The following is a 16850-nucleotide window of genomic DNA, read 5'->3' as shown; positions in this document are numbered from 1 at the left end:
GGCCTTATGAGAAAACATTCCGCCATTATTGTCATTTTGTTTACATTTTAAGACATAACGTGACGTTCTGTACCCAGCTCAGCTTGTGCATGCGCAGACAGCTCTTGAAGCACTTTCCGAGGATATGTCGCATATGTTTACACAGACCAAAAGGAAATAACAATGTGTATATACAGAGCAAAAGAAATGAACAATCAGATTATACCATTGAGCATATTATACTACAACTGAAAAACCAATTTCTGTCAATGTCGAGTACGGTAGTTAAATTAATGAGAGGATGGAATAATCTTTAATTAGCTTTAACTCATACACCTCCTTTTATATTTATGTGGTAGCAGATTTGTGCTTAATTTATTTTGATTAGATTAAAGGTATGTGCAATCCTAAAATGCTATGGGAAGGGAGGAAAACAGGTCGGTGACTTAGAAAGAGGTGAAAAAAAGTAGTCAAGGCGAGTAGTGCGAAGTGTAGGAACTGTTTATGACGATTAGATTAAGGTACTGTATCTGAAATCCTAAAATGCTATAGGAAGGGAGGGAAACAGGTCCACAACGTAGGAAGTGGTGAAGGAAGTAGTCAAGGCGAGCTGTCCGGAGTGTGGGAACTGTTTATGACGATTAGATTAAGGTATTTGCAATCTTAAAAAAGCTATGGGAAGGGAGGAAAACAGGTCCGCGACGTAGGAAGGGGTGAAGGAAGTAGTCAAGAGTAGTCTGGAGTGTGGGAACTGTTTATGGCGATTAGGTTAAGGTATCTGCAATCCTAAAATGCTATGGGAAGGGAGGGAAACAGGTCCGTGACGTAGGAAGTGGTGAAGGAAGTAGTCAAGGTGAGCTGTCTGGAGTGTGGGAACTGTTTATGACGATTAGATTAATGTATTAGCAATACTAAAATGCTATGGGAAGGGGGGGAAACAGGTCCGTGACGTAGGAAATGGTGAGGGAAATAGTCAATCCGAGCTGTCCGGAGTGTGGGAACTGTTTGTGACGATTAGACTAAGGCATCTGTAATCTTAAAATGGAATGGAAAAGTAAAGGCGAGTAGTCTGGAGTGTGGGAACTGTTTATGACGATTAGATTAAGGTGTCTGCAATCCTGAAATGCTATGGGAAGGGTGGAAAACAGGTCCACTACGTAAGAAGTGGTGAAGGAAGTACAAGTAGTAAGGGTGAAAGTACAGATCCACGATGTTGGGAAAAGGTGATGGAAGTAGTAAAGGCGAGCACTGTGGAGTTTGGGAATGGATTTATGTATCTGCAATACTAAGACTGCTTTCAGAGTAAACTAATGATTTTCCCCGAGCAAAGCTCGGTCCCCAGGTACTTAATGATTAATTAAACAGATTAATGAAATTATATAAATCAGGAAAATGAATATTAGGCCAGCCTTTCTGAGGAGTGATTATTAACAAAGGTATATGAACAAAAGTTAACATTTTAAGAAACTTAATACTAAATAATGAATTAAATGACATGAAATATTACAATTTATCTCATCAGAAATTTGTATGATATGGAATGAAAGACAAATTTCTAATGAATATGAAATGGAATTCATGAATCATTTAGTATGAATCATATTTAAAGCTAGTTATGGGTCACGTTAAATGATTGATATTATTGGATGATGATGATTAGAAACTTAATCTAAATTTACATAAACACAGGAACTAAACATAAATGGGGAAATTAGTGAGGGTTAAGATAGTTCATGACCTGACACAGGGGAATAGCAATGGAAGCAATGTTAAAGATATGTTCTCACAATTTTCACTTGGGAAATGGGGAAAGGGTACACGCACTCGCGATTAAGGTTCATGACGATCTCCTCTAATATAATTTGTAACACTCGATGATCATGGATTGAATAGAGGATTTTATTTACACGATATTTTGAGAGTTTATGTCGCTGAGATCTTCTTCGCCATTTGCCATCTCCTCTTCTATGATTGGTTCTATGTATCGTTTTAAAGCAGATATATGATATGGTCCGAGTAAAATATCTTTATTCTCTCTTGTTACATGATACGTGGATTTGACCAGGAGGGTTATATGAGCGTTATTAGCGCATTGATACCATTGACAGCAGAAACACTTTCCAAACTTCAAGAGCGGATGGTTTGAAATTTCAAAAATACGCTCCAACGCACACTGCCAAGACGGTGGCGTCGTCCTGTAATCCAGCTACTTGGAGGATGGTGGATATTTATAGGCATGATCTGTGGATGCGATAGTCCCTGGCGTGGATTAACGTCCACACTAGTGAGTACTAGGACTATCTGCAGAACTATTGTGATAATTAGACCAATTCGTAAAATTACAAGACAAAAATGTGGTTCAGATTCCACTATAAACTGTAGGTCCCTTAGTTGCCATTAGCTGAATGTGCTATTAATGTGCTTAATGTGTTAAACAGCTGTGTCTAAGCTAAGGAATATGTCGGCCTAGTCACTAACAAGGTAACAAGACTACAAGATCACGCCACTCATCCTACACTCGTCCTTCACTCATATTTGGGTTAAAATATGCACATAGTGGCGTCCCCATATTAAATAATTGATATATAATCTTCAACCATAATCTTGTGTTCATTGGCTTGTTATGATAGTGTATGTGTTGCATGTTCTAGAAAGAAGGATAGTTTAGGACTGAAGCAATGGATTCTTTCTCAAACATGAATGAACCTGATGGGATAAAAGGTTACTGAATGAAAGAGCACAAGAGTTATTAGCAACTTTACTGCTGCTGAGTACGCTTGCGCCACCTGACCGGGAGCTTTCAACTTGAGCATTATTAGCAACACTAGCAGCAGCAGAAACACTTTCTGAGTGACAACAGCGGCTGGTTTGAAATTTTAAAATACGCTTACAACGCACATTGCCAAAGTGTCCCTCCATTACGGACGCTTTTATACTTATACATTAGTTTGAAGTTTCGTAGCTTCCACCGCGTTGTTTCTGTTGCCCACATAAGACGGAGCCTAACGCAACCAGACACGAAGCATCAAAACGTGCTGCCGATTATAATAGGACAAGAATTCTACTTTATTTATCTAGTCAAAAAACAAGAACATAAACCAAACCTACTGGGCTAATTGAAAAATGGAACAAATAATTCTTTATCATTTATTTACAAATACCTTAAAAATATCTTATAAACATAAAACTGCTTTTATCACAGTTCAATAAAAACAATATACAAATTCACTAAAATCTACAAAAATACAGGGTTTATTAGAATAAAAATGTTTCCTTTTGATATACAAAATAAACAATATAATCGTTTCTGTACATTAAATCAACAAAACTATTTAAAACACACCTTAGTTATACAAACATGTATTTTGACAGATAGTACACATTTTTGTGTAGTTGAAATTGAATCCCATAACATCACTTCCAGATCACAACACTGCAAACCACACATTTTTCACAAATAAATAAACCTGTTAAATCATGTTAAAAACATAAAAGTAAAATAACAACAAAATTTTTAAAAAATCTTCCATAATTTTAAAAATATCACCAAATAAATAAGTCTTTTGGCTTGTTTTTTCAGTAGTGCCATTTTGTCATTTAATAACGAACAGATATTCAACACGAAACATTTTCAAAAGTATTACAGTTACAGTATAGCAAAACATGAAAATGGTTTACTCAAAGTATGTAAAACAAAACTATGTTAAAAAGTAAAATCAAAATTACTATAACAGTGAAAAAACCACTGCTAAATAGTTTTAAGTAGCACCACTTCAAACATTAAATTCATTCTCAAAATATTTACTCTAACGAATGACTCTACGAGGTATGTCTTAACATAATTATCTTACCCAGCTTAAAATATTTGTATATACAAAATTTATTCATTCAAATTTTAAACAAATGAGTGAATTCATTACAGTGTACAAAGCATGTAATTTCTTGTATTGGCACAAGTTATTTTTATGAGAAAAAATTAATTTGATAACCTAATAAAATCTTATTTTGCATGGTATCATGATTAACAACTTGTTAAAATGTCAATTGTAAGTAGATTTAATCAAACGGATCCACATAATTTTATAATATAATTTGGACTTTGGATTCCACAGTGTGTAATTTTTTTTATTTTTTGTAAGTTTCCAGAATTAATAATTTGTTTGTTTGTATGCATAATTGCATATACACCAGTGTCCAGTGGAATGGTTAGAAAAAGTTGTTATACATGTGAACACTTTATGCCATAAAATAAATTTCAAACATGTTCACTTTTTTACTATATTTTTACTCCAAACTCTAACTTTTACTAATTTTGTACTCCAAACTCTAACCACTTTATGATCCCCTATCTAAGTTAAATCAATCACATATTCTAGCACATATTTATACTGCATTCAAACTTTCTGGGGAAACACATAACATGCTATGAAAAAATATTGATTTGTAAGATAGCAGAACTTGTTTAAAATTTCTAACAATTGAAAAGTATTTCTTTAATAATAATTAAAGCGATGATTGCTATGATAGAATTTAAAATAGTAATCTTTGTCCATAATTCAATCTTAAATAATTTAAAAAATAACATTTAAAAATCCTAGGGCAAAACTCTACTTACAATAACTCCAGAAAACAATTAAAATTCTTACATTTGAGTATTTGATACTCAAATTAATAAGTTAATTACAAAATTATGTTAATATCAGAATAATGATTATTTCTCTTGTAATTCAAATTGCTAAAAAGTAACAACATTCATCTGCAGATAGGTTGCACATCTGAAGGACTAGAAGCTGATGTTTGAAGTTTCGGTGTGTTTGCGAGACTTTTCGCTCGTTCTCGTCGAGTTCGGGTTAATATTCTGTGTCCGGGACAGTCCTGGTTTTCGAGGTAGCATTTCGCTTTACAGCAGGCCTTGCACAAACTGTATTCACATTTCAGGCCCTGTTGTAAAACATAGAGGGTTAAAACACTATAAGTTCTCAGAGAACTATATCAAAATTTAGAAAATATAGACATAAGTAAGGAGCAGAAGTAAAGATGGAACCTTAGAATGGACATATTCTAAGAAAATATTGAAGTTTCTTACCAAGGAATGTTTATCCAAACTTCTGAGAAAGCAGACCACCAGTTACCAAACAATTAGTTTTGTTAACAAGATTACATTTTACCAATTTACCAATATAACCAACTGAAGTTTTTTAACTAATTTTCTAAGCCGTTCATGAAATCATCTTTAATCTGGAACTAAAACTAAATCATATTTTAGAAAGAGATAGGAAAAATATTTATACGTTTTCCTCGTTGTTTAAAAATTAAATTTTTATTGAATCAAGGATACAAGTTTTCAAAGTTTTCTTATGACAAAATTCATTGAAAGACCTTTTGCTTGTTCATTTTCTTGGATGGTTTGAACAAACTGTAAAAAAAAGTTAAATTCAAACACTTTACTTAAAAAAAATATATTATTTTAAAAAGTATTTTTTTAAATTGTAAAAAATCTCATAAGCCTCCCATAAATCTCTTATGTTTTTTTTATCCAGCCTTTGACAGACAATAGTCAGAGTTGAGTCTGCAAAGAATTTGATTCACGCTGTCATCACGATTGCGGAGGACGAATATGGTTTTCCACAATCGCGGGCGACGATGATGATATCTATAAGACCGAAGAGCATATTCAAGATTCTGCCGCAGTCACAAGAAAATATTACAATGTGTCCATGACCGCAAGAGACAAATATGATGAATTCAAGACCGAAGAGAATATTCAAATTTTGCCGCAATTACAAGAAGAGATTACGTTGTTTCTGTGACCACTGGAGACGATTATCATTTCTAAAATAAGCTAATGCAGAAGTTTTCCAAGATTTTGGTGCGACCGAAGAAAAGGATGTTGAGTTACGATGACCGCGGGAGACAATCATCATATCTACACAACCGTGGGAGATTTTTAAGATATGGCCTACCATTATGATGTCTACAGGACCACGGAAGATGAGCAAAATTATGCCGCAATTGCGTAAAACAATGAAAATGTTTCTGTAACTGCAGGAGACGATGAAGATGATGACTACACGACCGCGAGAGAGGTTATGGATTTAGCTGCAATCACGGCTTCTGCATACTTTCAAACGATTCTTATTAAGGTAGTTTCAAGTTTTTTAATATTTCTGTAAATTATTCGAACAATCGGCAATCTGGATAGTTGGTGTTTGGATACCAGTTCAGCACCACAGACTGTTGGCCCAAGACAGCGATAACGTGGGTTCGGTTACTGGTTACCTGCTACTACTTTTTATCAATACAGTTCACCCTTGTACTTTACCGGCTCACCCCTTGCTTTGCTGGATATGTCCCACACACAGACCTTTTTAGCCTGACAAATTCAAGATAAAAAAGGCTGCCAACCTCTAAAAAATGTTCGAAAAATGTAAAAAATATTTATCAAGAGGAGCTTAAAAAAGACTGAGCAGCCTAAATTGTCAAATATCCTAGGAGCAGAGAAAAAAAAACAAACTTGCAGCTTACCACGGGGTTGGGGCACTCTCTGCACTTCTCAAACACTTTCCTGCAGTGAGGATTTTCTGATGACCGTTTCTGCATCTTTTTGAGTTTCTTTTTGCTCAAATATCGCTCTGAGCTACTCTCTCGTTTTGTTCTTTTCAGTCCAGAAGACAGATTGTTATTCTGGAACAAAAATTAAAGAAAAGGATAAATCGCGATTGAAGACATGGATACGTTTTCAAGCACTTTAGGTTTACAGTCTGTAGAAATTGGTTTACATTTCCAAACGATACCATTGACTAAAATGAAGGATTAACACAGTTTAAACTAAAATTCAGTATTTATAGACTTTTATTTTATTACAAAAGTATCACATTCAATTATACACAGTAAGAAAAAAAAAATACTATACAGGTCACATTTTCCTTACTAAATCCAAAGAGAAGTAAGGCACAGAGAAAACTTGCAAATGCAGGGTGTCCACCAGGCCAACCAGAAAAAAATCATGAGTAAAAAAAGTATGCCAGGTAGTTCGGGTGGTATTTTTTATACTAAAATTTCCAATGTGTTTTGAGCCAACTCCCGCAATGCTGTTTTAGCGCTAACACAGCTCACTATTTTAGTTATCGGAAAGAGCATTCTCAGGTAAAGAAACAAAATTTATGATTGCCGTAATGTTTCCTGACACAAGTATTCAATTTTTATACATTACTGATCGAATAATCCGAAAATTAAAAATCAATCCTTAAACCGTGGTCGTTACAAAATCCTGATATTGTTCAGCGGTAACAGAAACAATATAATCGTCTCCCGCGATCACAGTAAAGTTATTATCATCTTTCTTGAACGTAGCTTAATTCAAATAATTTTCCGCGGTCATAATCCTCACAGCAATTTGTTTTGGACATCATCATCGTTTCCTGCGGTCACGGAAACGTCATCGTCCGCATGCGCGATCGCGGCAAAATCACTAACATATCCAGCTGCCGTTTGGACATTATCATCGTATCACGCGGTACCGGAAACGTCATCGTCGTCTCCCACGGTCACGAAAACGTCATCATCGTCTTCCGCTGTCACGGAAATGTCATCGTCGTATCCCGTGGTCACGGAAACGTCATCGTCGTTATGCGCGATCACGGCAAAATCACTAAAAAATCCCACGGCAGTTTGGACATCATCGTCTCCCGTGGTCACGGAAACGTCATCGTCATATCTCCCGCGGTCACGGAAACATCATTGTCTGCACCCACGGTCACGGAAATGTCATCGTCGACTCCCACAGTAACGGAAACGTAATCGTCGTATCCCGCGGTCACGGAGTCATCATCATCTCCCGCAATCATGGAAACATCATTGTCTGCACCCGTGGTCACGGAAACGTAATCGTCGTCTCCCGCGGTCACGGAAACGTCATCGTCGTATCCTGCGGTCACGGAAACGTCATCTTCATGCGCGATCGCGGCAAATTGAAAATTCCCGGTAAAATACAAAATTCACGCATAATTCCCCGTTTTTTCCCGGTCCAAAAAAATCTTGCATAATTCCCGGTTCTCCCGGTTTTCCCGGTCAGTGGACACCCTGTAATAGGACTACTATAGGCTTTAAGCTCTGGTATGTTATGAAGAGTCAATACTTGTGACAAGCAAGGAATAACACGAGCGGTGAGCGCTGTGCACATCGCAGGGCACAGGGTATTCCTCAACCGTAAACATTGTAGTACATGAATGCGAGAGGGATGGTGTTGAGTTGGACTTTGCTCTAGATAACCTTAGTGTTCATTGAATGTTTCCTCTGTACCTTACTTATCTGTGCTAAATCTTACACAAAACCTTTGCTATCATTAAAGACCAACAATTGCCCTGGACGGCCTTCTGACTAGATTCAACCCACATTTGATTTAACGGTAGCATTGTTGGGTCCTGCCTTACAAAATGAGTATTTTTTTTTTAGAAAAGTCATAATTTTTTTAGTGGACGGTCATCAAACTCTAGCTATTGTCAAATCAACTATATTAATCATCCCTTAAACAATGTTTCACAAATATACGTGCTCGTAAGTGGGTAGAAGGGGGTATCACATAACTCCTAACTTCTAAACAACATAAGCCGTACTAGTGTGTATGACTGATCAGTGATCAGCAATAAATCTTTAGCAATACGGTCTATTCACTTACTTGACTACAGAAAACATCGAGTCCTGTAATCCTACCTCCTTTTCATCCGCATCCTTAGACTCCTCTTCCCTACTCCTCTGCAGACTCACTGCCTCCTCCATCTTCTTCAGATGATCCTCCGGAGGCATCCTCTCTCGAACCTGACACACCCAAGGAGGTAAGTCTAAGTTGTAGCCTGGAAAACAACATGCATTACTTAAGATGCAGCTAACGTGCTTAAGCATTAAAATATACCCTATTTTAGAGTTACCACTAGAATATAGTGCAACGTGGTATCCCCGGAACTGCAATAATGACTAAATAAATATCTTACTACCTGTCATGCAGTTTGTTTCAGCGAGATGCCATCGTCAGATGCCTCAGTCCAGGGAATGAATACATTGAATCTGCTTGATTAACTTCGTTGGACAGACCCACATTCAAAACATTACACATAAAGATATGACATAGAAATAAATACTTTTTAGTTTTTGTAAAGATATATGCCCATCCCGGAAACACAACATTGCTGGTGCGCATATGAGTATGGATCAGGTGTTGAATGTGTGTCCGTAAAAGAGTAAGAATTTAATCGTGATTTGTCGGTGGATATGAACAACCAGTGCTTACACAACACCAGCGTCCCATAATTTGATGGCACAACATCACTTCCAGCTGTGTTTATGTCCATTTATAAATATTCCATCATGATTTTTAATATAAACTCTATAACAGAAAATGTCAGATCCGCCTAAACTATTTTTATATTATATCAACGGTCAAAGAGCTAACTATCTAATACCTAACCTACATGTGAACTTACCAGTGTATTCCTGAGTATATAACTGTCTACCCTCATGAATGGGTTCATAAATTTCTCTTAATTTCTCTACAACTTCTTTGAATTCCGAGACACTGGGTCCTTTGGCGAGCAGCTCCCGAATTTCAAAATTACTTGGTATACTCAGGCTGGAAAACAAAAAACAAAACAAATGAAGATTTTTTAATGTACTTAATATAGTGAAACATTATTGTCGGCCAGAAAAAAGTCTCAAGACTGGCATTGCATGCAAGAGTTTTAAATGAACAGCAAATGGTTCATAATCAAATGATTCATGGGAGTAAAGGGCTAAATTAAATTTTGATGGGTAACAAACTATGTTAATTTAGTTTATTAAGTTAGCTATAATGACGTCAACATTTTTGGGACTTTGATTAGCTATGTGATTGAGTTTTAAAACAGAGTTTTTCTTGGACCAAAATGTATCTGAAATTGAGGGAAACACAGAAATTGGTCTCTGACACCAATGAGAATGTATTGGACTAGCCAAGTTGCACCCACTAGACCGCTTGTTCATAAACTTTACAACTGATAAAAAGTTGATTTTGTAATAGCTGCTAACAATGTGATGGGAAATCTATACTTTCTGTTTGAAGAGAGCCAATGTCTATTGAATCATTTTATCAATTAAAGGATATTAATGCAGAAAAATTGTTTTTACCGAAAACCTTTGCATAAGTGGCAGAAAAGTTGTTTCCACTGATGAACGAGCGCAAATGACTCGCTCCATGACAAATATCGAAAACATTGAGCAAATGTTCATGACCTCCAGACTTCCTCTACCCCTTATGCACATTTTCAAAGTACAAACACACTTCTACATTCACATCTGTCAATGGAAGTGAAAATAAGAAGAAATCTTAGATGACAGAAAGCTAATCAGAGATGTGAGGAAAAAATGACAATTACACCAAGAATTCATAACATTTTAAAGAGACCTTAATTTACAAACATCTCTTGTCACTAAAACTAATTTAAAACAACAATTTGAGGTTAAGAATGCAACATAGAGCACAAAGGCCTGGGTTACTATGATTTTTTGTGAGGATGGCAGGCTTACCTGAATGGGAAAGAGCAAGGCAACACTAAATAAACAGGCCGTAATGCTCCTCTGGCATGAAGTCATCATAGGCGACGGCAATGACGTAATGTTTGCAGTTTGTGATCAGCTTCTTGTTTTAATCTTTCCTTGGACAACAAAAATATAACTTAAAAAAATTACATTACGTCATTGCCGTCGCCTATGATGACGTCATGCCTGAGGAGCATTATATCCTGTTTATTTAGTGTGGCATTGGAAAGAGTCCAAACTAGTGACAGTGAAATATTCAAATATAATGTGAATGTAATGTAAAGCCTTGTGTCTCTTGTGCCATTTCCCATTCAGGTAGACTGATAACCTCCCTAAAGTCCGAATAATGAAAACATTTTTTTTTTATTTTACATTTTATTTAGGAGGAAAACTTTACTGTTGAGTTCTGAACAAATCAAGAGTAATTAGTTTTTGAATCCTTACTCACCACTCGTGGAAGATTTTGAAGAGGTGACCCCTGACGAATGACGTGGGGCAGGGATACTGATCAACTAAGGCGAGGTATTCACTAGCTATCTCATATACTGGAGGATTGCGGCCCTCGAACAGGCAAGGGTTATAAAGATTGCCTTCCGCAGTCATCACCCCTTCACATCCGATCTGGGCCAGACAACGCTCCACGTCAGCCAGCGTCTGAATGTTGCCATTGGCTATCACTGGGATATTCACGCTTTCCCTGTAACAGAGAAAGTTGTATGAGGTTATATGTCTGGGAAGCCAAGTGAGTATGGTGCTTGCCTTAAAATCTGGTGGCTGATTATTTAGTTTCTTGAGCAGAATAGATTTTGGATCCAGTTGCCCTAGCAATCCAAGCAAGCTTAAGCCCTTTCAATTGTTGATCGTTGCACCATTGATTTTAGTAATGATTTTCTCGATAGTGGAAGCTGCAAGGCATTATAAGCAGAGGTTTAATCTTGTTTTAACTCAGGTACCAACTTTTCACTGCGTTCGCTGAAAACAACGTACAGGGGCTCCCCAGTGGCGGGCGAAATCCCGGCGAGTTCCAGCAACGAAATCCCAGAAATCCCAGCGAACGCAATTAGCATTCAAATATTTCAGTCTGACGAATCACAAAAAAGCAGTGGTGATTGTGCTGAATTACCCAGAGAGTGGACGTAGTTCACTGAAACACCCACAGGTAGCAGCACTGCCTGGATCCGTAGCCAGTGTCTTTGTAATGTGGCTTGAAGAGAGAAAATCCCCGAAACTGGGACTAAAGCATTGCCAGACAGGATTTTACGGGAAATTTTAGTACCAACCTAATCCAAAATAAAGCTCGCATTCTAAGCTACAGGCTGGTAACGATCTGAGGTTAAGCTCACACTGACTAAATACATTTCAGTTGGTCTGGTGCCGACTTTTGTTTTGAAGCGCTAGCGACTAAAGTCAGCGTTGGCAGTCAACGTGTTAACAAGCAGTCAAACTTGTTAAACATTAATAACCATAACATAGACATAACTGAATGCACGACCTTGAGTTTGCACAGCCTGCCATCTAACGAGCTAAACACGAATTACACGTTACCCACTGCCGTTTAATACTACTAGCACTATTTCCATATCAAGTCACAAGCTTTCCGAACTGTTTTTCTATTTTTTTTATCTCAGCAGCAAGTGTTTTTCGTTTGACGAACCATGAAGAAAGCGCTACCTACTTTTCATGGAGAAAATTTGCTAACAAGTGTGTGGTGAAAAATTAACATAATATTTTATTATGAGAAATAGATGAAAAAGCATCCCCGCAAAATGTAAACCAATAAATTGTAGAAATCCTCAATGAAATGGGACAGAACAAAACAAAAAAACACAAAAATGTATGAAAACCTAACTTGTTAATTAGGAAAATATAAACAGCTTAAAAACTAAACGTAGCATGAGAAGTATGACATGGTTAACAGGTATCACATCATTAGTCAAACACTTGGAGAGCTTGAGGAGAATACTCCCCCCCTCTCTCTCTCTCTCTCTTGCAATTCTCCCTCTCCTAAGCCCCCCTCCCCTGACATCAAGTCATTGAAATTCAATGATTCACCACCATCAAAGCAAACACCAATCAATGCCTTCTTGACTTTATAAAGTTACAAGATAAGAGCAATTGGATGGTGTTTTGGAAGCTCTGGAGATTTTGTTGGCTGGATCTCAAGTATATTTCATGGATCAATTTTGTTTGAGGACAAGTTTTTAAATTACTTGTGTGTTTTTTGGGGTTTTTACAGATTCAAATCTGGTTGAATGTGAATCCATCTTTTTATTTTGGATAAGTTTTTGAGGAAGAGGTGTATCCCGAGTTGAAATGTACCTCTGAGAAAAACCAAATAGTCCAGGACTTTATTATTCTCACGTTAAATAAAGTTTAAATTTGCTTGAATTGTACACTAACTGCTTAAGTTATTTATCAACTAATACAACCATTATTTATGGACAAAATATAGGTGGATATTATTTGTATCTCAATCATAGAACAATATTTTTAACTCGTACGTGAAAAAGCGTGCGGGTTGCGCGCGACTGCGGCTCAATAAAAAAAAATAATAAAACTTCTGCTATGATGAGAATGAACAAAATAAAATCCGTAGCACACTAACCTGATGCCTTAGGACTATACTAGGAACGGGGGGAAATCTTCAACAGACCAGAATTTATTACGTTAGGACTGTTGGATTTATCTCCAAACAGCAAGCGTGTCTCGACGGTTCGGTAGCGGGTGGACAACTGACCATGAGGTCTGCTCTTCTGGTCCTTCTTCGCCATCGCCCCTGGCGGCGGGGTAGGTAACTAAGTATCCCCTCTACGATGACGTAGGACCCTTGCCCCTACGATGCCGCTGACAACGCGGGTGCGGCTTATCCCGAACGTAAAAAATTATAATACTTAAAATAAAACTTTAAAAAATCGGGTTTTTACCCCTTGACGGATTTTGGGTCGTTACAATTTGAAGATATGATATTGACAATATAATGGGGATTGGGTTAACATCTACAGGCTATATAAATAATCATAGTGAAGTGAAGATCTTCTAGCCAAATAACAAATTGTGGCTACTTGTTGTGAGCCAAGTGCTGTTGTTGTGAATTAAGTAGAACAAAGTTTGTATAAAACTTTATCAACTTGTTACTTTTATCCTGCTTAATCAAGGTCGTCATAAATTATTGTACACATTTTAAGATTGAACTAGTGTACATGTTGCTCGAATTCGAGCAATTGGAAAGTATTACAGGAGTTATTTCAAAACGAATAACAGTCATATTTACAATGAGTTTAAAAGAGTCAACTCAAAGATTACCGGAGTGTAACTGAGACCATGTTTATCTTCGTTATTGATAAACCTAAAGCATTCCAGCCGGTTTTCTCCTTCTCAAAATGCCTCGCTGTACAGGCAACACAGGTTATTGAGGGCCAATTGAGAACGAAAAGTCGTTTTGGGGTAGTGTTAGGGCGCATTTGTAACTTGATAGTTGAGATTGTCCAGGGTCAGGTGCTGACTGTGATGAGTTTTAAGCCTATTACGCGCCACTGTTCTGTAGCTGTGGTCGTTATCACGGTTACGCCTCCTGTCTATGTTTCGTTGCCGTCGCGTCGGGGACATTTAAAAGAAAAACAACAAATAAACAAATTATAGCTACATAAAACAACGATAAACGCACAAATTTAAGTTACAATCATACTAACACGATCCGTCTTGGGGGTTATGTTTACACAAACTCAAATAGTAAATAAATGTACTCAATGCGTTTCATTGAATTGAAAAATAAATACCAGCAATTAAATTATACAGCTGATCAAAATATAAACAATTATGTTCTCCATAAGGATAACACGGGAACTTTCAAAGCCACTGGGGCAGAGCCCAAGGGACGTTTTCAAAAATGTAAGGCCAGTTTGCAAATCTACGCGACACGCTCTTTCCAATGAGACGCCAATGGATAAAATCGGTTAAGAAATGGCGGAGGAGTTCAACTGACAAAGTTTCATGTTGCGTATTAATTATACAGGGTGGCTGAAAAGTAACTTGCACCCCCCCTTAACTTTTCAACCATTTGAGATATTTGAAATCGGTTTGCGGCAACCTTCTTAGATATGAGGGGCTACAATAATTATGGTCAATTTTGAAAATTTTTCCTTTAGGGGAACCGGGGGTAGGGGGTAGCTCAAAATTTTCAAATGACAAGTATAGTCGAGTTTGGTATCATTTTACAGGTCTTGACGAAACACAAAAATTTACATAAAGAAAACCAAAATCGGCTCACTAATAACAAAATGGCGTCCTAAAACGTTTCAAATCCAAATAACCATGAGGGTGGCAAAAAAAATTACTTGCACCCTCATTAACTTGTTAACTATTTGAGATATTTGAAATCGGTTTGCGGCAACTTGTTTGGATATGAAGGGCTACAATAATTATGGTAAGTTTTGAAAATTTTGCCCTTAGGGGTAGCGGGGGTAGGGGGTAGCTCAAAATTTTCAAATAGCAAGTATAGTCGAGTTTGGTATCATTTTGTAGGTCTTGACAAAACATAACAATAACCATAAAGGAAATAGAAATCGGACCATTAATAACAAAATGGCAGTTCAAAATTACTTTAAATAACCATTGTCTCAATCATTTTTAGCTGCCATTTTGTTATTAATGGTCAGATTTCTATTTCCTTTATGGTTATTGTTATGTTTTGTCAAGACCTACAAAATGATACCAAACTCGACTATACTTGCTATTTGAAAATTTTGAGCTACCCCCTACCCCCGCTACCCCTAAGGGCAAAATTTTCAAAACTTACCATAATTATTGTAGCCCTTCATATCCAAACAAGTTGCCGCAAACCGATTTCAAATATCTCAAATAGTTAAAAAGTTAATGAGTGTGCAAGTAAATTTTTTTGCCACCCTCATGGTTATTTGGATTTGAAACGTTTTAGGGCGCCATTTTGTTATTAGTGAGCCGATTTTGGTTTTCTTTATGTCAATTTTTATGTTTCGTCAAGACCTGTAAAACGATACCAAACTCGACTATACTTGTCATTAGAAAATTTTGAGCTACCCCCTACCCCCGCTACCCCTAAGGGCAAAATTTTCAAAATTGACCATAATTATTGTAGCCCCTCATATCTAAGAAGGTTGCCGCAAACCGATTTCAAATATCTCAAATGGTTGAAAAGTTAAGGGGGGGTGCAAGTTACTTTTCAGCCACCCTGTATAGATAAATAAATAACCAAGCAGCTTAGAAACATGGGAATTATTTAATTAAATAGCAAATTTAAAGCAGTTTTATTCAGTAACTGCAAACAAAACAATTATAAAAAGTAATTTTAAAAAGTCTGTAAAAAACACTTGAACTGTTATTGGTAAGTTATACTTAGGTGAAGACTTTTTCGACTATATGTTAAACACTTCCCGTTTGTTGAAACTGCCTGTACCACCATTTTATAGAATTGTTACTCAGAGAATTACGACCATACTCTAAGCGGAGCTTTCATCGAACAGTTAGGACAGTTACAGATGTGCTTTCAAGAAACCAAAGAACACAATTTGCTTTTTCTTGTACATTAGTAATTTTGATACTGAGGTTAGTATAATGTTTGATTTGTCAAATGTCATACTCAGCTGGTGTAAAAAGGTCCATTGTTGGCCAGCTGACTCACAACACAGTCATTGAGGAGAAAACATATCTAACACATTTTTATAATTACAGACATTTTTAATATTGCTATTTAATCAAACAATTCCCATGTTTCTAAGTTTTTTGGTAATCTAGTTATTTAATCTTAAAATAAAATGTATCTAACAATTTATGACCATCCTGTATTTTTCAATGTGTTACAGGAATATTCAATTTTACATTTTAACTAGCCAGATGCAAATTTTAAACAAAAGTTTGAAACACTCGCTAAAGGTTGAACTCACTCCCTTGTAAATTTATTATTCTTATCGTCTGAAGACAGGTTCTTAATTTATACAGACACCTCTGTCAGACCAATGTTTTTCATAGAATTCCTTCTTAAGAAAGAAGATTGATAGAAAAAATTTGATGAAATTAACACACTCTAGATGGTGGTACGGTCCAGGGATGGCAAAGCAATAGTGGTGAATCAAAACCAAAATCGACACATTGGATAAGAGATTTTAGCAGCATTCTTGATCCTCCGCAACAATCCTGACATCGTAAACACGTTCGCTGCGGCACGTCAAATGGCGGGCGTATCCCTAGTGCAGCGCAGCCCGCAGCGTCGAACAAACCCAATTGCCACGTGTGATTGACTTTCCTATTTCGGTCTGAGGAATAGCAAA

General features: G+C 36.7%; 1 protein-coding gene across 3 annotated transcripts in view; it reads right to left on the bottom strand.

The window, feature by feature from the left end:
- Window positions 1–3130: 3130 nt before the first annotated feature.
- The window catches only part of LOC128991540 (tRNA-dihydrouridine(16/17) synthase [NAD(P)(+)]-like), a 123621-nt gene continuing 109901 nt past the window's right edge, over window positions 3131–16850 (bottom strand). For all 3 annotated transcript variants that reach the window (XM_054414547.1, XM_054414530.1, XM_054414539.1), the window contains 5 exons: window positions 10997–11245; window positions 9459–9604; window positions 8692–8831; window positions 6505–6663; window positions 3131–4920 (listed from right to left, as the gene is read on the bottom strand). In XM_054414547.1, the coding sequence (XP_054270522.1) occupies window positions 4732–4920; window positions 6505–6663; window positions 8692–8831; window positions 9459–9604; window positions 10997–11245 (883 nt within the window). In that variant the 3' untranslated portion in view covers window positions 3131–4731. The remainder of the gene's footprint in view (window positions 4921–6504; window positions 6664–8691; window positions 8832–9458; window positions 9605–10996; window positions 11246–16850) is intronic.

This window comes from Macrosteles quadrilineatus, unplaced genomic scaffold (assembly GCF_028750875.1).
Source record: "Macrosteles quadrilineatus isolate MER2022 unplaced genomic scaffold, UCM_ALF_1.0 Scaffold_1__1_contigs__length_201487025, whole genome shotgun sequence".
In the NCBI taxonomy this organism is placed as follows: domain Eukaryota; kingdom Metazoa; phylum Arthropoda; class Insecta; order Hemiptera; family Cicadellidae; genus Macrosteles; species Macrosteles quadrilineatus.
Note: the sequence above shows the minus strand (reverse complement) of the source record. Positions and strands in the feature narration are given on the sequence as shown.